At 49.6% G+C, this 23,669-nt stretch overlaps 2 protein-coding genes and 2 long non-coding RNA genes across 5 annotated transcripts; 1 reads left to right on the top strand and 3 right to left on the bottom strand.

The window, feature by feature from the left end:
* Window positions 1-4,762: 4,762 nt before the first annotated feature.
* LOC109939577 (uncharacterized) lies at window positions 4,763-7,631 on the bottom strand. Its single transcript, XR_002262065.2, has 3 exons — window positions 5,907-7,631; window positions 5,212-5,279; window positions 4,763-5,123 (listed from the first exon to the last, which is right to left on the bottom strand). It is a non-coding gene; the product is annotated as an uncharacterized lncRNA (long non-coding RNA).
* Window positions 7,632-8,707: 1,076 nt separating this feature from the next.
* Window positions 8,708-11,679, bottom strand: LOC100194350 (beta-14-N-acetylglucosaminyltransferase family protein). Of its 2 annotated transcripts, none has more exons than NM_001139385.1 (2): window positions 11,150-11,679; window positions 8,708-10,200 (listed from the first exon to the last, which is right to left on the bottom strand). In NM_001139385.1, the coding sequence occupies exons 1-2, from the start codon at window positions 11,213-11,215 to the stop codon at window positions 9,100-9,102; spliced, it is 1,167 nt and encodes a 388-aa protein (NP_001132857.1). In that variant the 5' UTR covers window positions 11,216-11,679; the 3' UTR covers window positions 8,708-9,099. The 2 variants fall into 2 exon arrangements, with proteins under 2 accessions (NP_001132857.1, XP_020408684.1); XM_020553095.3 differs by lacking the exon at window positions 11,150-11,679 and adding an exon at window positions 10,341-11,142 and having other exon boundaries at window positions 8,727-10,200.
* Window positions 11,680-13,811: 2,132 nt separating this feature from the next.
* LOC111589327 (L10-interacting MYB domain-containing protein-like) lies at window positions 13,812-16,729 on the top strand. Its single transcript, XM_023300162.1, has 3 exons — window positions 13,812-15,593; window positions 15,667-16,134; window positions 16,715-16,729. The coding sequence occupies exons 1-3, from the start codon at window positions 15,273-15,275 to the stop codon at window positions 16,727-16,729; spliced, it is 804 nt and encodes a 267-aa protein (XP_023155930.1). The 5' UTR covers window positions 13,812-15,272.
* Window positions 16,730-17,725: 996 nt separating this feature from the next.
* Window positions 17,726-22,743, bottom strand: LOC103627375 (uncharacterized). Its single transcript, XR_002262476.3, has 2 exons — window positions 19,576-22,743; window positions 17,726-17,848 (listed from the first exon to the last, which is right to left on the bottom strand). It is a non-coding gene; the product is annotated as an uncharacterized lncRNA (long non-coding RNA).
* Between the last annotated feature and the right edge of the window lie 926 nt (window positions 22,744-23,669).

Genomic DNA, 23,669 nt, shown 5'->3' on the forward strand with positions numbered 1-23,669 from the left:
GGAGGACAGATCGACACGCAGGAGTCCGAGGGTTTCGGCGTAGATGATGTTGAGGCTGCTGCCTCCGTCCATGAGGACCTTGGTGAGCCTGACGTCGCCGATGATGGGGTCGACGACGAGCGGGTATTTCCCCGGGCTCGGCACATGGTCGGGGTGATCGTCTCGGTCGAAGGTGATAGGCTTGTCGGACCAGTCTAGATAGACTGGCGCCGCCACCTTCACCGAGCAGACCTCCCGACGCTCTTGCTTGCGGTGCCGAGCCGAGGCGTTCGCCGCTTGCCCACCATAGATCATGAAGCAGTCGCGGACCTCGGGGAACTCTCCTGCCTGGTGATCTTCCTTCTTGTCGTTGTCGCGGGCCTTGCCACCCTCCGCGAGTGGCCCGGTCCTGTGGAAGTGGCGCCGAAGCATGACGCACTCCTCAAGGGTGTGCTTGACGGGTCCCTGGTGATAGGGGCACGGCTCCTTGAGCATCTTGTCGAAGAGGTTGGCACCTCCGGGGGGCTTCCGAGGGTTCTTGTACTCGGCGGCGGCGACAAGGTCCGCGTCGGCGGTGTCGCGTTTCGCTTGCGACTTCTTCTTGCCCTTCTTCTTGGCGCCGCGCTGAGTTGACACCTCGGGAGTATCTTCCGATGGGCGGCCCTGGGGCTACTTGTCCTCTCGGAAGATAGCCTCGACCGCCTCCTGGCCGGAGGCGAACTTGGTGGCGATGTCCATCAGCTCGCTCGCCCTGATGGGGGTCTTGCGACCCAGCTTGCTCACCAGGTCGCGGCAGGTGGTGCCAGTGAGGAACGTGCCGATGACATCCGAGTCGGTGATGTTGGGCAGCTCGGTGCGCTGCTTCGAGAATCGCCGGATGTAGTCTCGGTGAGACTCTCCCGGCTGCTGTCGGCAGCTTCGGAGGTCCCAGGAATTCCCGGGGCGCACGTACGTGCCCTGGAAATTGCCGGCGAAAGCTTGGACTAGGTCGTCCCAGTTGGAGATCTGCCTCGGAGGCAGGTGCTCCAACCAGGCGCGAGCGGAGTCGGAGAGGAACAGGGGGAGGTTGCGGATGATGAGGTTGTCATCGTCCGTTCCACCCAGTTGGCAGGCCAGACGGTAGTCCGCGAGCCACAGTTCCGGTCTCGTCTCCCCCGAGTACTTTGTGATAGTAGTCGGGGGTCGGAACCGGGTCGGGAACGGCGCCCGTCGGATGGCTCGGCTAAAGGCTTGCGGGCCGGGTGGTTCGGGCGAGGGACTCCGATCCTCCCCGCTGTCGTAGCGTCCCCCACGCCTGGGGTGGTAGCCTCGGCGCACCCTCTCATCGAGGTAGGCCCAACGGTCGCGGTGATGGTGCTCGTTGCCGAGACGACCCGGGGCCGCAGGCGCGGTGTTGCGCGTGCGCCCGGTGTAGACCGAGGCTTCCCGCATGAAGCGGGAAGTCGCGGCATGAGGTTCCGAGGGGTACCCCTGCCTTCGGGAGGCGGAGCTCTCGGTCCGTCGGACCGCGGCGCCTTCCAGGAGATTCTTGAGCTCTCCCTGGATTCGCCGTCCCTCGGTGGTTGATGGCTCCGGCATCTCGCGGAGAAGCATCGCTGCTGCAGCCAGGTTCCGGCCGACCCCACTAGATGCGGGTGGTGGCCTGACCCTGACGTCATCGTTGATGTGGTGCTGGAAGCCCTGGGGTAGATGACGTATTTCTCCGGCCGGAGGTTGGCCCGCCCATGCCTGCCCGACGTCCCGACGGATCGGCTCAAGCGCTCCTGCTCCCTCGTCGAGCCTGGCCTGCACCCCGCAGATTTGCTCGAGCTGTGGGTCATGACCCCCCGCCTGAACGGGGACCACAGCTAGCTCCCGTGGGATGTCAACGTGAGGCACCGGCCTAGGGAGGTCACCGTCCTCCGGCATGCCGAGATGGTTGCCTTCGGGGGGACCCCTTAGATCGACGTGGAAGCATTCGCGACTTGGGCCGCAGACCTCGTCGCCGAGGCTACGGCTATCGTCAGAACAGTCAGAAAGGCAGTAGTCGCATGCGGTCATGAAGTGCCGCATGGCACTGGGGTTGCCAAGTCCAGAGAAATCCCAACATATGCTGGGCTCGTCGTCTTCCTCGGACCCAGAGGGCCCGTAGGTCAAGACGTCCGTCAGCCGGTCCCAAGGTGACCGCATACGAATCTCCAGAGGGTTTGGACTCGCCTCAACAAGAGCGCCCGCCAAAGCGGGGCCGCTAGGCGGGTCGAGGTTGAATCCGAAAGACGTGGAATGGGAATTGGTCGGTACCTTTTGGTCGATGGGCGGCGATGAGGTCACATCGGGGACTGACTGCGCCGTCGTCTCAGGTACGAGGGTGACATCCGGCAAGCTTTTCGCGAGCGTGCTGGCGTCGTCCGCTTGCTCGGGATTGGCGTGTCGCGGGGGACGGCGCTCGCCTTCGTCTCAAACGCGAGGTCGACGCCCAGTGCGCCCCCCGTTGGGGCGCTGGGGCCGTCGACTCGCTCGACAGCCGACGAGGCGCTGTCTCCTGCTTGGCCTTGGTTGCCCCGCCTCCTCCTCCGTTCGCGGGGGAGAGGACGGGGTGAGCTCGAAGGTTGTTCTTCCACCATGCGGGGAAGACGTCGCCGATTCCGCCGCCGGCGGGCGAGTTGTCGGCCGCCACTGTCGTTGTCGCACGGCGGTGGAAGGAGTATCATGTCGTAGCTGCCGTCGAGGGACATGAACTCAAGACTCCCGAAACGGAGCACCGTCCCGGGTTGGAGAGGTTGCTGGAGACTGCCCATCTGGAGCTTGACGGGAAGCTGTTCGTCAACACGCAGCAGGCCCCTACCTGGCGCGCCAACTGTCGGCGTTCTGAGACCGGGGGGTCCCTGGGCCGACGAGTGAATGTCTCCGCGTGCCCCAGCCCAGATGGGTCGAGCGCGAGGGCGAGCGCGAAGGGGGGAGAGCGAGGCGGCCGGAGACCGGCGTGAGAGAGGTGGGAATCCCGCGGCCTTCGTGTTCGTCCCGCGCCCAGGTCGGGTGCGCTTGCAGTAGGGGGTTACAAGCGTCCACGCGGGAGAGGGAGCGAGCGGCCTCCAGCGAGCGCCTGTTCTCGTCCTCGTCCCCACGCAGCCAACCCTCTCTAGGAGGGCCCTGGTCCTCCCTTTTATAGGCGCAAGGAGAGGATCCAGGTGTACAATGGGGGGTGTAGCAGAGTGCTACGTGTCTAGCGGAGGAGAGCTAGCGCCCTAGGTACATGCCGTTGTGGCATCCGGAGAGATCTTGGCACCCAGCTGGTGTGATGTCGTGGCCGTCGGAGGAGCGATGGAGCTTGGCGGAGGGACAGCTGTCGGAGCGGTTGAGTCCTTGCTGACGTCCTCTTGCTTCCGTAAGGGGGCTGAGAGCCGCCGTCGTCACAGAGCATGCGGGGTGCCATCATTGCCTATCTGGCGGAGCGAGCCAGATGGGACGCCGGTCTTGTTCCCTGCGGCCCGAGTCAGCTCGGGGTAGGGTGATGATGGCGCCTCCTGTTGACGTGGCTGGTCTGCGCCCTAGGTTGGGCGATGTGGAAGCTCCTCCGAAGCCGAGGTCGAGTCCGAGCCCCTGGGTCGGGCGAGGCGGAGATTGCCGGCTGGTGCCGGGGCAGAGTCCGAGCCCTGGGGTCGGGCGAAGTGGAGTTCGTCGTCTTCTGGGGCCGAGCCCAAGTCCGAGCCCTGGGTCGGGCGAGGCGGAGATCGTTGTCTTCTGGAGCCGAGCCCAAGTCCGAGCCCTGGGTCGGGCGGAGCGGAGTTCGCCGTCTTCTGGGACTTAGCCCGAGTCCGAGCCCTGGGTCGGGCGGAGTTCGCCGTCTTCCGGGACTTAGCCCGAGTCCGAGCCCTGGGTCGGGCGGAGTTCGTCGTCTTCCGGGACTTAGCCCGAGTCCGAGCCCTGGGTCGGGCGGAGCGGAATTCGCCGTCTTCCAGGACTTAGCCCGAGTCCGAGCCCTGGGTCGGGCGGAGCGGAGTTCGCCGTCTTCCGGGACTTAGCCCGAGTCCGAGCCCTGGGTCGGGCGGAGCGGAGTTCGCCGTCTTCTGGGACTTAGCCCGAGTCCGAGCCCTGGGTCGGGCGGAGTTCGCCGTCTTCCGGGACTTAGCCCGAGTCCGAGCCCTGGGGTCGGGCGAGGCGGAGCTTCCTATGGAGCCTTTGGCCGGGCCTGACTGCCTGTCAGTCTCACTCTGTCAAGTGGCACCGCAGTCGGAGTGGCGCAGGCGGCGCTGTCCTTCTGTCAGGCCGGTCAGTGGAGCGGCGAAGCGACGGCGGTCACTTCGGCTCTACCGGCTGGGGGGGGGCGCGTCAGGATAAGGGTGTCAGGCCACCTTTGCATTAAATGCTCCTGCGACTTGGTCGGTCGGTGCGGTGATTTGGTCAGGGTTGCTTCTTAGCGAAGGCAGGGCCTCGGGCGAGCCGGGAATATGTTCGCCGCTGAAGGGGGGCCTCGGGCGAGACGGAAATCCTCCGGGGTCGGCTGCCCTTGTCCGAGGCTAGGCTCGGGCGAGGCGTGATCGTGTCCCTCGAATGGACCGATCCCTGACTTAATCGCACCCATCAGGCCTTTGCAGCTTTGTGCTGATGGGGGTTACCAGCTGAGAATTATGAGCCTTGAGGGTACCCCTAATTATGATCCCCGACAATAATGTAGGCATTACATGTCTTATCCTAATTCCTAGGAGGGGTAAACGAGCTATGGAGGCCATAAAGCCATGTCAATTTGGCCATTGAACTTCAAAATAGTCCTTATTCAAGACTTTATTTACACCCTGAGTCAGGTTTACTACAAGCCCATACTGGAAAGTGATATTTTGCCCATGTAAATATCAGATTAAATTAATAGAAGAAATTCCCAGTGTAAGAATATGATTCTCGCATGGAGGGGTATGGTTTGTAGATTGCAGTACTTATATAATGTTTTTCTAAATGTATGTGCAGGGAAATACATAACAAGTCCAAAAAAATCGAAAACACAAAACCTTACTGAGCAGCCAGCGGCGTGAAGGATCTTAATGATCTCGCCAAGGGCCGCGTGCTCGAGGATGAGGACGACTTGTTCTTCGTCGTGGAACGTTGGGGTGGTTGCGGCCACACTGGATCTCGATCTCCCACCACAGGTGCGCGTGGAAGTGGTACATATCCTATTTAAGTATAACATAACTTGTTCTGATTTCTCTGAAATCACAGCACAATAATATTAGGTTGGTACAAACACTCCATAGTACTTACTGATATGATCTTGATCAATACCTTCAACATGATAGCTTCGTCAATGGAGTTATGCAAGTTTTCATGACCTGCACGGGATAAGATCATGGAAAAAATGTCAACCATAGGTATACAAGCATGGGGCTTCACCTTCTTATTTTTAATTTTGCCCATAATCTGAAACATAATCGATTTATCAATTTCTGACAACCGTGGACAAATCAAACCACTCAAAAGGCATAGATCTTCCATGTGAACCCCTGATAAGCGGGAAAAAAAATCCAAAAGTCACTCGAAACCTAGAGCCCAACAACTTCAAAAATTCGTACAGCTAAATCACACGTCAATTCCATGAAACTCAACAATTATGGTAAATCCAAATGTAGCTTTGATTCAATTAGAATGAAGAGAATTCGCAACAAATAGAATAGGAAAGTAACACTCACAATGGGTGGTTTGGTTCAAGATTTTTATTAGTGGAAAAGGAAAAATAAAGGGTTTCCATACTACCTGTCCAGCATGGAAAAACAATTTCACCAGCCAACTTTGTGGTAATGGTTTGGTAGAAATTATAGTAGGTCCTAGCAAGCCATGACATGAATGAAAAGGGCGAAAATCATAGTAGCAAACAGAAATAAATTCATGTTCATCCTCAAGTGTTCTCATGCAAAGACTTGAAATCTTCGATACAAATGAGTATTAACAGAAGGATTTACCTCTTTTGGAATATTATAATTTGCTCTGATTTTGGCCCATAACCAGAGGCTCCCATGCCAGCATACTAGGGAAAAAGTAAGCAAGTTCATCAGGAGCCCCGTTGCGGCAGCGGGGAGCAGGAGGAGGGGAGCGACGACAATGCCATTGCGCGGGCGAGCAATGATTGCTATCTTGTCGAGCTAAGTCAGACTAAGTTGGTTGAAAAGTCCATGAGCTAATAAACTCGCCATAAGAAGAAAAATGCTCTCAGACAACTGCTCCACTTGCGCAAGGCACACAAGAGATGACCAATATCAGTATGATTTCGGTGCGGCAAAGTAGAACCCAAACTCAAGAATATATAATGGGTGCCAAAATCGTGCCCTCTGATATGTTTGCAAAGTAATCACTGGCAGTGGTGAATAAATCCAAAGTTGTTCATGTACTTCCCGACTGAATAAGCAATGGATAGTGTCACCACACTTCTGTCGCGTTAGTTGCAATGATGGCCCTGGTTGCTCTCCATGAACATGCTCTCTCTCATACTGTTAAGATTGTAGGGTTGAGACTGAAATAAATTGCAAGCCATCCAATGCAAAAATGCAAGCAATAGAGACATCTGAACATATGTAGAACTGAATAGTGCACAAAGGCTTCTTTCTGCTGGTACGGGTGCCCCTGAAGAATCGTCGAGGTGGCATGAGATTGGAGGACCTCGAGCACCACTACTTGTCAACTCAAGTTGTAGCCATGTTTGTTGCTGAACAACTCGCTCCACTAGCGACGACCACAGGTTCACTACACTTTCGTCACAAATAATGAATCTGGTGGTGCCGAGCTTACGGTGAAGCATAAACTCTCTCAGACACTCCATGCTGCTGAGTGATATGTTGGTAGATAGGAAAGTAGAATTAGCAGGTAAGACATTATCCATCATGCCCAGTCCACCGCGGAGGAAGGGGAGTGATGGTGTAGCCTGTTGAGCAGATGATGCTGACGAGCATGTCGACGCAGAGACAGTGGAAGATGTTCTCGAGCTTCTCCTCCTCATCGGGGGTCTTTGGGTCCCTAGATGTGTACACATCAACCACCTGGAGCGGGGCGTCGACTCCATTGATCTGGTCGAAGCGCTTTTGATTGGCGAGGTTGTGCTGCAGGAGGATGCCCAGGATCTGGTACACAGACTCGGCCTCGTCGGGACCGATCGCAGAGAAACAGGAGAGGTTGTGGACGTGTCGGTCAAACGCATTGGCGTCGACGAGCGTGTCGGCGAGGTACTGAACGACGACGAGGTCGCAGGGGTAGTACGCCCACTTGGAGTCGATCGCGTTGAAGCGCTTGTCGATCTCGACGAGGATGGCACTAGTCTGGTGCTCCAGTGCCAAAGTCGAAGTCGTAGCGGATGTGTCCGAGCAGCCGTCCAAGGCTAGGCTAGACATTCGGTCGAGCAACTTGAGCGCGCCAAAGAAGGATTTGGTCGGAAAGGCCCCTTCTTCCCCGCAGTGACGACCTCGAAAGAGCTGGAGACAGCCACTGGCGCAGGAGAAACAAAGCGACGGAGGCCGTAGTGGCGGCCAGCGGCGCGCCGAAGAAGGATTTAGCCGAGAAGACGAGGCTGGCTATGGGTAGCTTCCTGCCTCCTGGGCTGGTGAAGACGACGAGGAGCACGGGGTGCGCGAGGGCAAGGGACAACGCTATTGGAGGGGCGCGGCGGCAGGAGACGGTAGGGAAGGAGGCTAGGCTGGAGAGGGAGAGAGGCAGAGAAGGAGAGTTGAGAGACACAGGGAGGGCTCGTAAACTGATTTGGATAAATTTTCGCGTCCGCCGGTCAGCATGTGTTAGCACACGAGAGGCGTCGTAGCCCCAAAATGCGGAGAAGGCTCCAAACTCGAGCGTCTTTTAACAAGAAGTAATGATATGCACTTAGAATTTCGTCTGGATATGGGTGCGAGTTTAATATTAAACACTCTGGTACAGGTTTGTAAACACTCTATGAGCTACTTTGGTAACCTTAAATCCCCTTCGGGATTGGAGATGATTAAAGTGAAAATAAATTAATTTTCTCTCCTATCCTCTTTAATCCTAAAGAGAATTTGAGTTTCCACACTAGCCCTATCCATGATTTTTAAACCCGTTGTCATCCCTAATCTCCTGAGCTCGACCACCGTTGAGGAACGTGCAGTACGTGCAGGCACAGGGCAGGGCACAGCGAGGCAGCACCGCAGCAGCGAGTCGCGTAGGGCCGGCACCACGGGAAGCCAGAAGGGGTCCTTGAGACTCACTCCAACAGGTGCCAGCCAAATCTGGCAGCTATTTTGCTACAAGCCATACGACCAGCCAATCCGCAGCATGTTTGTCAATCTGGCTGAAGTGGACGCCCGACAACAACAGCCTGTTCCCACCAGCTCATCACAGCTCCATCCAGATCAGGCACACACATGCCTCTCACGGCACGGGTTGCTCAGCACAACCAAACAAACGACCCCTTCGCAAATGCACAAACCACTCCAGTCGCAAGATGGAATCAGGTAGATAGATTACCCAACTTCAACCTACCAAACCACCATCCTAGAGAGGATTGACACCAAGCAAATCGTACCAACCAGAAACGGCCATAACAAGCCCGTCAATTTTTTTTTCGCATGCCTTTGTGTGGGGCCAAAGCTTGAATTGCGAGACGTCTGGGCGTTTTTAAAATAAAAGGCAAGCAGGTGACGTCCCAGAGAAATTGGAATATAAAGAGCCGCTGTCAGCAATTAGAAACTGGAATTAAAGCATGTACCGTATGACTCAGGTAACTAGGGTAAGTGAATGGCAATGTACATCACAACGCGAGAGCAGAGTATGAATGTCGCTCGGTATGACACCTACAAATAGTTTGAGTTCATTCATACATACATCAATCATGGAAGCAATGAATAAAAACCCAGGCCTGCAAAACAACAAGGAAGCAGCGACCAAGCATGCTATGCTGCTGTGAAGGCCTTCCATGGTACAAAATCTCATACGAACTGAACCAGCAGCGGTCAAGCGACCATTCATTCATCATCTAAATATATAAGTCAGCCCAGCCAGTCGTATATCCAGATACAACAACCCCGGCAACGGCAGGGCGCTCCTCCACGCATGCATGCATCCGCGAGCGACGTCGGTGCGCCTCAGGCCATGGCGATGCAGACAGCAACACAGCTAGCTGCCTTACAGCCTTAGCTACTAGCCACTCTCTCTAACGCAGTTGCCCGGGAGAAGGTACCTGTACCGCTCGTTGTGCTCCAGCAGATAGGCGGGGAGATGGACAGCGGAGAACGTGCTCGGGATAGGCCCCAGCTTGGCGATGATCTCCTGGAACGTGTACTCCTCGGGGAGCATGTCGAAGAGATCGGCCCCCTCGCAGATCACGTGCTGGATCCTCCTCGGGTTCAGGAAGTACCCGAACCTGATCCGGTCCACGTGGCTGTAGGCCTTCATCTTGAAGACGAAGTCGTCTATGCGGCGGAAGCAGAAGCTGCAGTGCCACCCGGAATCGGCCAGGAGGTCGTCCGTCTGCCGGAAGTGCGCGTACCTCGTCCTCCCGGCCCTGTACCTGTGCACCGAGGCCCGCCAGCTCCTGTCGTCGAGCAGGAACTCGAACGAGTAGAGGTAGTTCCGGAGCTGGAGGTGGAGTACCTCGGGGACGTCGTCGCACCATCTCAGGAGGTTCACGGTGTGCCCGCTCGGGATCTCGTCCACGTCCGACATGATCAGCAGGTCGTCGTCCGCGATGCCCGCGATCTTGATCAGCTGGTCGAGGGCGACCCTCTGGTACGACTCCTCCACGAACGGGTTCTCTCCCTTCACGAACCTCCCGCCTATGGTGCCGTAGGTCAGCCGCGACTCGGCGAAGCCGAACCGCTGCCGGTTCTCCCTGAAGTGGAGGTCCTTCCTTATGCCGGTGAAGGTCGAGTTGGACTCCAGCAGCACGAACTCCGACACGTAGGGGCTCAGCTCGTGCCAGCGGATGTCAAGGATGTCGAGCTCGTTGCTGAAGAGCACGGCGTCGAAGACGCGGCGCGGGGTCTCCCTGACTCTCCATCCGTGCAGCTTGCAGAGGTTGGCCATCGAGACGTTCTCGTGGTAGTAGTGGGGGAGTACTTTGAAGGGCTTTGGGGGCTTCTCCCATATCGGCCGGAGGAAGTAGGTCACCTTCTGGCCGTGCACGTATATCGCGAAGAGCAGGATTGGCACACCGATCAGCAGAATCAAGAGAACCCTCAGATCGAATGTCCGCAGCGCGCACTTCAGCCTCGACATGCTCAGGACTGACTTTGAACCAAGCTGCAAGTAGTAACTAGTATCAGCTGGGAGCATGTAAGAAATCCACCAATATACATTAGATCAAGGCATCTAAAATTGAACTAGAGGAGGCATTGGAAAGCTACTACAACCCAATGACATTGACAAATAAAAAAGTATACATGGCCCTGACACTCTACTTGACATAGCACCATGCCAAAAGCCAACGGCTGAACATAGGGAACATCACAGCCATCACAAACTCCAAGGTCTTCTAAAATACTGTACCCGCCGCCCCGAGAGTGTGCAGCTGTGCGAACTGCTATGCTATGCATGTGGACTAGTAGTAGATTTAAAAAAAAAGTAACCGGTGCTCCGGTGGAATATGCGCATTTTCTCTTTTTAAAAAATTAATATCTCTATCAGTGATAGGCTGGTGCGGATCCACCAACAGCAGGAAAGCAATCAGCCAATTTATTTTATCCGCATATTAGTACTATTATTTAATAAAGGAAGGAAACAGCCTGTAAAATTACTTTTTCCGGCATGAACAGGAACCCTCACGGCACGGGAACCAATCGGGAATTGTTCAAAAAAAAAACTGGAAAGTTTTCCGGGGAAAGGAAAGACAGATTCCGGGACTAGGCTGGCCGGATGACCCGACTCATCCAGGTGGAGAGATTCTGGCGCAACCGGAAGCATCCAGGCGCCCTATAATCCCCAGCTAGCTACCCGCGGCAGATGAGAGATGCCTACCGCGGGAGCGATTGAGCGAGCATACGCAGTGCGAGGCCGAGGAAATCTCGCGGAGTACAACAGGAACCTTGCCGCGATTCGCAAAATAGCAGGACGAGACAATTGGAGCGATCAGAAGGTCGAGGCAGGCAAAGCCGCAAGCAAGCAAGCGGCTCCGCGTGGAGCGAAAAAAAAACGCGTTTAAGCAGCGTGCGTGGAAGGGGAAGATACAGGCACCACCGCCAGGCGGCCTCACCTCGCTGTCGCAGACGCCGTCGCAGATGCCGTCGGTCTTCTTGCGGTTGCAGTAGCCGGCCTCCATGGCGCCGAGAAGAAAATCAGCAGGAGCACCACACCCCGCAGCCGCCGGGCGCGGAGCGGAGCGGGCTAAATAAAAACGGCACGCGCCTGCCGCTTCCCCCGCGCGGGCCCAATGCGCGCGCACGGTCGGCTCCCTCCCGGGTTGCAAACCGTCGGGAGCGGAGCCCGAACCCTCGCCGGCGGTGGCCGCGTTCCTCCTCTTTCGTGCCCTCGCGGGGCGGGGCACGGTGGTGGCTTCGGAGGAGCGGCGGGGAAAGGGAAACGGTGCGAGGGGCCGGAGCGGGGGGAGGGAATTGCTGGTATGCGATGCGGGACAAGAGGATTCCGGCAACCGCGTAATTATAGCCGTTTGGGAGGGTGGGGTGGTGGCCTGCTTCTGATTGCGCGTGGGCGTGGCAGTGACTGGCTGGCCGAAGAGGGAGGCAGTCAGTCAGGCAGAGGTGTGAGGCGGAGAGCTGGTCTTTGTCTGTCCTCGTGCTGGGGGCATCCACTCTCTGCCAGCTGAGTATATGAATGGAATGGAAGGGGCGACGATGAGGCCTAAGCAAATGAGTATGACCGTGTCGTGTTAGGCCCATTCCTTTAGTTTAATCAGATATTGCTATAAAAATAGATTGTGAAATTCCAAAATACCTATTTGATGATGAAGCAAAGGAGAAAAAAAAAGGTTGAGACCTATTTTAAATCTCTTCCCTCCTTTGGCACTTTTGTTTATGTATTCGCTTGGCTGTTTCGGTTAGGAGAGGTTGGTGTGACTGTGGGCGAGTTTAGGGTTTGGCCGTTTGGGCATCAGGCTCCAGCTCACGCTCGTCAGCCTGTTGTGCAGGTTGGATTTTGTCCGTTTGGAGCTGAGATGATGGTGGTGAGGAGGATCCCCTCTCGGATGAGGTGTAATAATCAGGGAGGGCATAGGAGCATCTCGCTGAACCCTGCCTGCTGGAAAAGAAAGGCTTATTATTCTCTTCACAGCAACATTTTGAACCACATATCTTGGAAGAAAAACTCTGCTGAACATTTAAATTACCGGTCATGTACGAGAAAATTAATGGCACAGTTCAAACCCGTTATTTAGCTAGATCAAGAAAGGCTCCATTGAACAAGTCTTTCAGAAAGTCGGTCAATACAAGGCCGCTCACGCTCTTTTGGGGTTGCGTCTTAGCTTTGCATTTTCTAAAAGAGGAATCTGTCAAGACTGCCTTTTGTGTCGTGTCTGAGCTGCAAAGATTTATGTAGGCACTAGGCAGTTAGTAACAGGCCTTGCTCTAAAATAGCTGGGACACTTCAACACTATGCGGGGAGGACTGAGCCGCATTATTGAGCTTGGCGGCACACCAATCATACCAGCACTACATGTACCTAGCACAACGATTTCTATAGTTTTAATGTATCAAAAAATGCACGAATTTGGATAAGAAGAGTTCCCGTGTAAAAAAAAGCACGCACAATCTCGATCCGGCAAACGTCCAGGCATCCCAGCGGTACGCACGCCGGCCAAGGCCCAGACTACTCGTGCTGGTCGTTGTCGGGGACAGGATTTCAAATTAAGTGCCCGGAACAGCACGTTTTTGGCTGCGTATTTCGGGGGGGAAAAGCGAGGGGCGATTTTGCCCCCCGATCCATTCGCCTCGGTTGGGGTTGCCTCGTGCTGTGTCGTGCTCGTTGCATGATTCCGCGCCGAAACGGCCAGTTCGTTCGCGCGCAACACCAACACCACCACACCCGTGGCGCTGGCGGCCGCACATGTTCGGGCTCCACACTTTATCGTCTTGGTCTTCATCCTGCTGTGAATGTGATGTTTCGGATTATTTTGTTTTATGTCCCAACGTCAGTGCTCTAACTCTAACATACTTTAAATTATTTTAGAGATTTAAAATTTATAGAGAAGAATTCCAAACATGACCTGCCTCCGTTTGGCACCACGCACCACTAGCCAGTCTACTTGCAGAGAGATGACCGCAGCGCAGAGAAGGAAATCCAGCAGTACTATACGACCTGGTCTGGCCTGCCGTGCCATCCAATGGGACGCGTGCACCATTGCGCTGCTAGAAGACCTAGACTCGGTCAGTCGTGGCTAGTTCACTACTCCTACGGTCCTACCCGCCCCCAGGCCCACTTGTTGAGAGACAGACTTGGCCGCACGGTACGAGCAATTACCCGTTACGTTATTTAAGATGTGTCAGTGAACTTGGATCGCTCTTCGAAATTAGGATGCCCACGATAGATCATATAAAATAATAGATTTATACGGTAAAATAATAGATTTATACGGTATATTGTTTGCGAAATAGTAAAGTTTAAGAATAAAGAATACTGTAGAATAGTACAGCCAAAAGTTTCTGTGCAAAGCCTGCTTTTTTGTTGCATCATTTCTAGCCCCCAGTGAAACTCGGATTTTTTGTGCTAGTACCAGGGATTGAAAATCCCGAACAGGATTCGACGAAAACCGCCCATTTTTTTCCGGTCCTGGTGCACGGCGGGATCAGTTTCCCGACGGTATTTTTAAAAATTTCGTTAAAAGTTTAAAAAATTGAAAAACTATAAATATTAGGAAAATTATGATAAAAAACAAAAATATGGTTTATATACCTAATATTTATTTTTAAGTTGTACGATTGCGGACAGCCTTAACAAACTTGATTCCAAAAGCGACGATTGTTATCGATTATCGTCGCAAGTCAGAGAGACACATGCGGCTCATTTCGCTGACTAAACTTTAGTTCGTGTCACATTAAATGTTTGAATATCAATTAAGAGTATGAAATATGGACTTAATTAAGTTTAATAAATTCGTCTCATCTTTTAGCCTTTATATGTGAAATTAATTTTCGAATTTAAATATATTTAATATATGTAACTATCATTTAAACATTCGATATGACAGGGGCTAAACTTTAGAGGAGGGCAACCAAACACCAGTGAATTCCAACACGGTAACTATAGTCCTCCATGATCAGACGATCACTAATAATGAGCCAGCAAAACACATGTGCATAAACTAGATAGATAGGCGCCTGTGGGCCAACAGTGCAAGCACAATTCAGAAAGATTTTTTTTTAAAAAAAAACAAACCTGCAAACATCTTATGCACTCCAAACTTGACTTCAAAACCGGTCAACGAGGTTCTCTCATCTACGAAGAAACCGATGCACACTATATTCAGCAAAAGCACAAGGAACAACTTGGCCGCGTCGAACAGAAAATCAAGTGGCACATCTGAGCTGTTCTTTTCAAGACCATTCTGCCTTGTTATTTGTGAAACACTGTAGCATTTACTACGTCGATTCGGAAAGGGCCATGGACTACACGCAATTGCCACATTTGACATGACCATGCGCGTGTTTGGTTCCGCTTCTGGCGGGATTCTGGCCGCCAGAAGCTGAAGCTCCTCCCAAACGCGCCGCTTCTCCTCCCGCTTTTCCCCGTCGCGCTTCGCTGAGAAACCAGCCGACTACGCGAAGACAGAAGCTGCCCTCAGGACGCTTCCGCAGAAAGCCGCATCATTTGGGTAGGGTTCGCACCCCGCGGCCCCTCAGCTCTCTCGTCCCCATCGCTACTCCCATCGCCGCCGCAGCTCTCCTCCCATCGCATCTCCCGCCGCCGCGCGGGTCGTCTTCGCAGGTAAGCTACCTCTCATCCATGCCGCCCTTCTCTACTTTCTCGTCCGCCGCCGCAGTGGTTTTTGATGGCTCCGTAACCCTTCACAGCGCTAGGGTTTTGACCGCGGAGCCGCAACTCCGTCGTGAACTCCCTCTGTTGTCGTCAACCTGTGGACTCCTCCCCCCCTTTCCCATCTCGGCGTCTACGCAGGTACCATCTTAGGGAAACAGGGAATAAGTTTGCTCTTTTGGTTAATGGGCTGCTGTAAATGTGTTCCCTGTCCTTTTGTGTCCACTACCAGTTTATTTAAGGTTGTCGTTGTGTAATTAAGCAAATTAGAATGTTAGTACTTATGGTTTTACCTGATGTTAATATGGCCAGTATAGTGTTCATCTTTTTGTTGTTCTTAATCCGAGACCACTACTACGTATGTTGAAAACTATATACTTGTTATGCACTAGATGGACAAGTCTGGCAAAGTGATTGCAAAGTGGGATAGTAGAGCAACAAAAATTTACACAGAAATTTGTGTAGAAGAAGTCAATGCTCGGAACAGGCCCCAACAATTTCTAAATACAGAAGGGTATGCTAACCTCATAAGGAAGTTTAAGGAACGCACTGGTCGCACTTACACCAGGGATCAAATGAAGAATAGGTGGGACGCCTTAAAGCGAATGTTCACACAGTGGAAAACTCTTAATGAAAGGGCTACAGGTCTTGGTCGAGACCCTCATACTGGTTCAATCAGTGCGCCAGATGAGTGGTGGGCCAAGCAAAATGAAGTAAGTAGAACTTTTTTTCCTAGACTAACAATAGTATTGGACATCTAAAACTAGGAACTACCATTTGGTGCAGGCAATGCCAGGTTGTATTATGTTCAAAACAGCCCCCCTAGAGAATGAGGACGAGCTAAAGGTTATGTTTGGACCCATTGTATGCACAAATGAAAGAACCTTGGTACCTGGCGTCGAGGATGCTAATTCATCTTCTGGTGATCATTTGGAAGAAATTTTAGGTGGGGGTGAAAACAACACTTCTGACCCCTGCACAAATGCTACTGGGAAGCGTAAGATGCGTCATGATTCTCCTAAACCAAAGAAGAAAAAAGATTCGAGGGAAGAGTACATGAGAAGACTAGTGGAGGCTTTTGAGTCCCGCTCAATGACCACTAACAAGTCCATTACCTCTGCTGACAATGACCCAGTTCGACTTGAGCTTAAAAAGCAGTTGCAACAAGTCATGGATGATGTGTCGCAGAACCTCCCAAGTTATCGGGCCCACATGCACCTGTCCTTGTCTCAAAGACCTCAGACAGCTATGCATGTGCACCAAACAACTTAACAGGATCTGTCCGAGTGCCCCGAGGACCCCGGATAAACGACATACCGCCAAGATCGCAAGATTAAGTAAACACAAATCACACACCATCATTTGCAGCGGAAATAAATTCTTTATTGCAAAATGATTACATGTTACAATAAGTTTACATTATACAATTATCGGAGTGATTACAAAAGAAAGTGATTCAAAAGAATTATAATTTAAAATGTATAAAATATTTATAGTTTTTAAAATACATGCTAACTTAAGTGACAATCCTCAATAAAGAAGCTAAAGATGGGATATACTTATATAAGAAGGCCGAGCCCACCGGCACTTAGCACCATCCACAACAGAACAAAATTTCAACCTGAAAAACAACAGGGAATAAAACCCTGAGTACGCAATTACTCAGCAAGACTTACCCGACTAAAGAAAAGACTCTCAAGGGTATGCTGGTTGTTGGGAATCAAGGTAAAGCTCATCAAATTTCAAAGACTCGTTTTTGCAGAAAAGCTTACTAGTAGTGGATCCTTATGCCAAAAATTTTACTTCACAAATTAAGTACTTTTCCTGAATCTAGATTTGCCTGGTCTAGAACATTCACTTGTCCTACACTAAATTCATTTTAGCATCTTTAGTTTCACTTGTTATCTACGATGAGGGTCGAAGATCCAGTCTTCATATCCGAGAAGTTCGGCGATCCGAATCGATTAATACCCAGCTGGGGATCTCCAACCACACGACATATGTAGCACTTAACCCTTGCATATGTCAACTCGCCCACGGGTTTCTCAAGACCAGAACGGGTTCACGCGACCCGAGAGCACAGCACTCCACCGTCCAGCCATTGGCCTGGTTGGTACACGTTACTCTCGCCATGGTGCCCGCCATGTTTCCGAGAGTACAGCACCCCACCTTCCAGCCGTTGGCCTGGTTGGTACACGTTACTCTCGCCATGGTGCCCGCCATGTTTCCGAGAGTACAGCACCCCACCTTCCAGTCTCTTGCCACGGAGGGTACAAGCTACTCTCGCCATCTCTCCACTCCCAGTGCGTGCGAGCTGTTCTGGTATTGGTCCGACCGAGGCTAAGCTTACCCATGATGAGGCATGTGGCCAGTTAAAGGGTCCTAGATCAGCAGGCCAACAATCGGAACGGTCCTTAATCGACACAGACGGGCGACCTTTCCTGCTCAACGTCTGGTCTCATTTTAGTTAAATCATTTCCCAATCCTTGGTACCTGACAGAGGTACTTTTTCTGGATGTTGAATCCATCATGGCCATATGGATTCACCATCCCAATTTCTTTTTCACAAAAATTTCCCATATCCCGTGTAACACATCATCTTTATTAAAAAGAACGACTTTTTAATTATCTAAGCAGGACTAAGCATCTTTAGTTCTCTTTTATAAAAAGGAATCAAGGAATAGTAATCAAATTCCAAGGAATGGTAATGCATCAACTGTTTATTCACATAACTCCTATCACCTAATGCAACATATAAGTGATAAAAGTTTTATAACAACAAGAGGGTGGCAAATGCACCGGGGCTTGCCTGGGATAAACACTAAGTCAGTGTTGTTAGATGATACTCGCTTGGCGAGCACCTCCCATTCCAGCACGATCAGATCATTTAGCTTTGGGTTCATTCATCAGTCCCATCTTGAGATTATTCCAGTTGTTGTCCTCCACATTACGTGATCAATGAACGTACCTATGTGATATGCAAGATGCACATGAATGAGCACGAGTATGAATAGCACGAGCTAGATAATGCTACTCGAAGTAGATTAAGCACTTAAAGCAAGACATTTCAACTTTACTTAGATGCTTTTGACTTTACACAAACATGACCTTTAAGTCAAATGGACCAAAACCAAACATCTAGTAACATGTTTTACTTGGGTTCTATATTCTCCTAGGATTAAGCATTCATCGAAAAACTAATAACCTTAGGTTTGTCACTAACAGACACCTAGAATAAAATATGGATAGAAGCAATCTATTGACTTTCTAAACCACCATGTCCAAATGACTTGAATCATACAATAGCTAAGACATCACAATTGTGAGTTAGTAGGCAAAGCATCCATCACATACATATTCACTCAAACAACTAAATCATCACAGTAACCTCGACACCACTTCCCTGCAAAATATTCAAAATACTAACTTAGCACTCTACACATAATTGGCATTTCAACCTAAACTCCTCATGCACATCTAGTATCCACACAAAAGAAACTCCAAGTAATCATTATAATACTTACTGATTTTGGACAGCAAAACAGCAGCTATTCGTTTACCTCATAACTCACAAAATATCCATCCAAAAATAGTAACCTAGGACTTTTTGGAAAGCTTATAAAGTCCTCTACAATTTTGGTATTATCATCACAATGAGATTCGACATTTAGAAATGTCAAACAGTACTAAACACCATTTCTGTCCAGATTTGGACAGAATTCGACTACTTACTTCAAAAATCCATAACTGGAGTTTCAGGCATCCAAATCAGATGATCCTAGACTTTTTAGAAAGCTAGTAGAATTGTCTATAATTCATTTATAAACATCCCAGGTTAATTCAATATATATCAAGGTCAGAAAACCTGAGAAAGGCTCTGCTGTCCAAATTGGGACAGATTCAGAGATCCTAACTCAAACAGCTGTAACTTAATTTATAGATCACCAAAAAGGGTGATCCAAAATTTGTTGGAAAGCTTAAGAAAAGTACTACAATTCCTTTATAATTACTAAGGGCTGATTTTCAGTTTAGCTTAGCCAAACAGTCCAATTTTCGAAACATGTACAGAATTTGGACAGATTCAGAAACTGGACTTGGGAAAATCATAACTTCTAAACTGCTAAGCCTATGGTCATGAAATTTTTACACAAGCAAGATAAAGAAGTGAGCTACAACTTTCCTATATAACATGTCTACAGAAAACATGGTTTACTTTGTCAAATTAGTTGCGCAATTAAAACTGTACCTATAGCTCTAAACAGCAATATATTCAATTTAGCTCCTATTTGGCTTCTACAAGTGTCATGTGCTTAGTACTTCAAATACTACTAACACCTTATCTTAAAGTAGACTTAAAAACCACCTACTTAATCACATAGATAGATTGGTATACTTTATAACCATACACACAATCACTTCGTATGAGTTTGTATCTTCAACCTAAAGTTCATATTGCAAATGAAGAACTACTATAATGACACTATGCATATACATCCATTCAACCGGAATTCGGTTAATAAATATCAAGTAACATGACCACTAAAACATAGAACTATCTCCAACATATGTTGATACTAATACATACTCATGAAAATAATTTCATTCACATACACAAATCAATTTAATAGCACAAGCCTTATACATCCACACAAACTAATCATTCATCCGACTAATGAAAACAATGGATCGACTTACCATGACTAAACTCGACTCGACTCCGCGAGATCGACAACCACATCCGGTTGAGGCGATTCACCAAGCACTTGGCAAGCGCCTCGCTATAGCTTTCTTCTCATCTAAATTTCCTAGGATTTACCTCCACCACAAACACACAAACATATACAGTAAATAATCAAATATAGGAATTGGTGGGGAATAAACATAGCGCAAGCAGCTGGTCTCACCGGGGTTGCAAAGGTTCGACGTGCTGCTGCGATTGTAAAAAACCTAGGGGAGGGGCAGATGCTTGGGCTTTCATCCATGGAGAACAAAAGAAGGAGTGGGCTGCTGCTATTGGCGTCCATGGAAGAAGACTCAACCACCAGGAATAGGAAGGGGCAGCAGCCAGAGGATGAGGGTGAGGGGAGATAGGAACGGGTGGCCCGACGGCGTCCATGGCTGGGGGCAGGGCGAGCAGGAATGCAGGGGCAGCGAGTAAAGGGGCTGGCATCCAGGGCACCATGGAAAAACTCGGCTAGGGCTTGAGGGAGGAGGGCAGAGAGCTGCTGGCGAGCTGGACTGAGGGCAGGCGCTAAAACTTGTGCTCGCAGAGGTGATGAGGGATGGAGATAAGGCCGACAGGCAACATGGAGACGTGCGTCCAGCTCTTGAAAAGATAATGCCGACAACGGATAAACTAGAAGCTAGAAACGATGGGGATAAGTCTAGAGGAAGATAAGGACGTGTGGGAGTAAGACATGCCGCTTCAGGGATTTTGGCCACGTAATAGTAATGCTGGCGGTGGATGAAATTTCCAAGGAAATCAAGGAACATACGAGAGACACTTTCTGGGAGCCATTTTTTTACGTAGGATGAGGATTAGTTGGAGATGGACACTTAGAGGTAAGAAAATTCAGATTTTCCTTCTCCAATCTTTAACCAATAGAATACCCCAAATAAGTAAAAATCTGGGATTTGAATCCGAGCGAGATGCAAACAGACCCATCAAAACAATATCAATTTTAATGTTTTTAGACTACGCTAACACTGGTAGGTATTTTTAGGATCAGACAAATTTCCACAGTTGTAGACAGTGGAACCGATTAATTACGAATACTCAGTTCGGTTTTAATTATCGTGGTCCAATTAAATCTCGCATCAACGCCCTTGTCGCCGAGCTTCTAATAAAATTTACTCGGGTCAAAATTCACAAGAGTGGGTCGAGATTCCAAATTAATGTTCCCCTTATCCATAAATTTTTAAACAGACACAACACTCGACATTTCGCAAAATAAATACGCGAGATCGATATGACATCGAACTTGTGATCCTTTCAAAAGCGACGACACGCATCGTTTACGTGGGCGAGAGGCTGTGCGCTGTCCAGACACCGGTTAACGCTCGCCACACGTCACAATGCCAGGCCGCAGAGGGACGCGCACGACACAGGCGCGAGGGAATTAAAAAAAATGGATTCTACAGAACCAGATCTGATTTCAAAGGTTAGAGTTTGGGCAAGACGTCGATGGCTCAACCCAAACGATATTGGATCTGATGTTTCGGAAGATTACTTAAGTCTGAATTTTTGCAAACTAAATTAGGACAATTTAAACATATGGAGACAAACACGATATCAAAATCGTGATAGACAAAGATGATTAAAAATTTAGTGACATTTACATTCACCGCTATCACGTGTTAACGTCCGCACTCGTGGTCGAGAAGACGACAAACACCTGGGGTGTTACAGCCTTCCCCCCTTAAAAGAATCTCGTCCCGAGATTCAGAACGAAAGACTTCTAAGAGTAGAGAGGCGTATAACCCTATCCATAATAGTGATAGCATAAGCTAATTCCAAGCAAAGACGATTATCTCAAGATCTCAAGTGAGTGTAGCATGTATCATCTTTATGCTAATTAGAGATGCCAACAATAGAGACGATGATTGACAGAAGAACACCTAAGGTTCCATGTGTGCAGTTTGTTTTTCCTGATAACACTGTACTATCTGAGTTTGGTGGGCGAGCGGTAGATATACGACTTTACCCAAACAGAACCAGATGAAACCTCTTGGGTAAATCACACAGAAAGAGGTTTACCAACAAGTGGTCACGGTAAGTTCATAGCACACGAGACGGGTGTGAATGTCGAATAACATCACAGTTAACTCGTGTTAGCCAGAAAATCCAAGTCCAATGATGCTAATGGAGACTCAAGGAAACATCAGTGAAGATTATCAACAATTGTTGGCTTCACAATCAATCCACTTTTTTGAGCACTAAGCATGACTCGACCTGATCACATATGCTGGAAAAGCACACGTGAGTCGATCAAGGCACGACTAGAGCGATAATTAGGTGACTATCAGTCGATTTTAACTTGATCTTTGTAAGAACTTTCTTAGGATGGGTTGAACCAAAGTGAGTTTAGCCAACTCGACAAAACGATCTCTAAACTCAACCTTTGTTCATAGGGCAGTTACAAGTTAGTAAAACCAACTTGTTGAACTACTTTTGATATTGAGCAGGTCCTCTCAGTACCACCGGTAAGCCAAGGGTTGAGAGTTCACTCTTATTAACAGTTGATCATGCATTTGGACAGGAATCCATTTGGTCGGTTGTTTATCCGTTTCTTCTATACAAGATGAACCGACTTGGTTAGGGAATACAAGGATTGAATAAAAGAGCGAATGAACAAACTCCTGCATTTCAGTGGCAGGGGAAGCAGATCTCCATTTTGAGAGCTAATCAGTTGTTTTCCAACACTAAAAAGCTCCAAGGCTTCACCTTTACACAAAGGACGTAAAGGGAACTTGTATGAGTAGTCACTACCAAGATCAAAAGGAAAGAGACCACACATGAAAGTTGGTATGCTCTTTTTATCCAACAGAGATGATAGATGTTGCTTGATCATTTGACAAACAACATAGAAATTGTTTCAAGGGAGGAGTCCACGGAAGATCACACATCAGTGTAGTTCCACAATGGATCATGACCAGAGACCTTGATACCAGCATCCGACGAGTAGCACAATCCTATGTGCGCATTCATAGGAGGCTCTCAATTTCGCTGCGGCACCATGAGTCCTTAATCGTGTCACCATTATCGAACAGTACCAATAATGGATCTCACATGTTAAAACTAGATTGTGCCAAGATAACACATTGATATAGTCTCATAATGGATTACAACTACTAACCGTGATACCAGCGCGTGCCAAGTAGCGCAACCATGTGTGCGCACACACAGAAGGCCCTCGGTTTCGTCGCGGCACCGTCAGTTTTAGTCATAACGCCATTACCAGACGTAACCAATAAGAAATCTCACAAGACAAATGGACTGAGTCAGGACGACAATATACAAAATAGACTCCACCTGTAAGAATGGTTACAAGTAGAGCGCCAAATAGATCATGGATCGATGAAACGAACAAGACATGGCCATAATCTAAACTTGTTGATGAATGAGTACGATGGGAGACTGGTATTTCAGCCCCAAGCATATTTCTATGCCCATCGCAACAATTTCAAGGTCAAGGATGAGCGTCTGATTAGATACGCAGGAAAACGATCGGAAGATTAAATTGATATGCCTTCGAGAGCTATGAGGAAACCATTGGCATTAAATTCGAGAAAACGACTGGGCATTCCTTTCCTAGGTTAGATTGAGAAACCGACAATGTGATCCTCAAGCAGAGGCAAACTGGAATAGGGATACCAGTTTGCACCGACCGAACAAGTCGAAGCTTAGGAGGACAACATGACCACTGAAGAGTCACATATTAAACGATGAAAACACGTACTCGTGATCCTTGTCTTAAGCTCAGGTGCATTTATTTTCTGTGAGAAGATTACCTAAACACCTATTTAGATAAGCTTGGTCCTAAAGTAACGATGGAAATTCAGACTCGTCCACTTTTGGAAACTGGGGACAAATTTCGGGGAATTAACATCGATTTGGGTCATGGCTCCTAGGTGAGGACATGGCCTAGCTTTGGGTTCATGCAAACAAACTACCCGCATTCTATCAGCACACAAGCACAAAAACAAACACAAGTTACACTAGCGGTCAAACTAAGAAGAACCACAGACCACATAAACATATGTCTAAAGGACATAACAAACAAAACTAA

The sequence above is a fragment of the Zea mays genome, chromosome 5, assembly GCF_902167145.1.
Source record: "Zea mays cultivar B73 chromosome 5, Zm-B73-REFERENCE-NAM-5.0, whole genome shotgun sequence".
Taxonomy (NCBI): Eukaryota; Viridiplantae; Streptophyta; class Magnoliopsida; order Poales; family Poaceae; genus Zea; species Zea mays.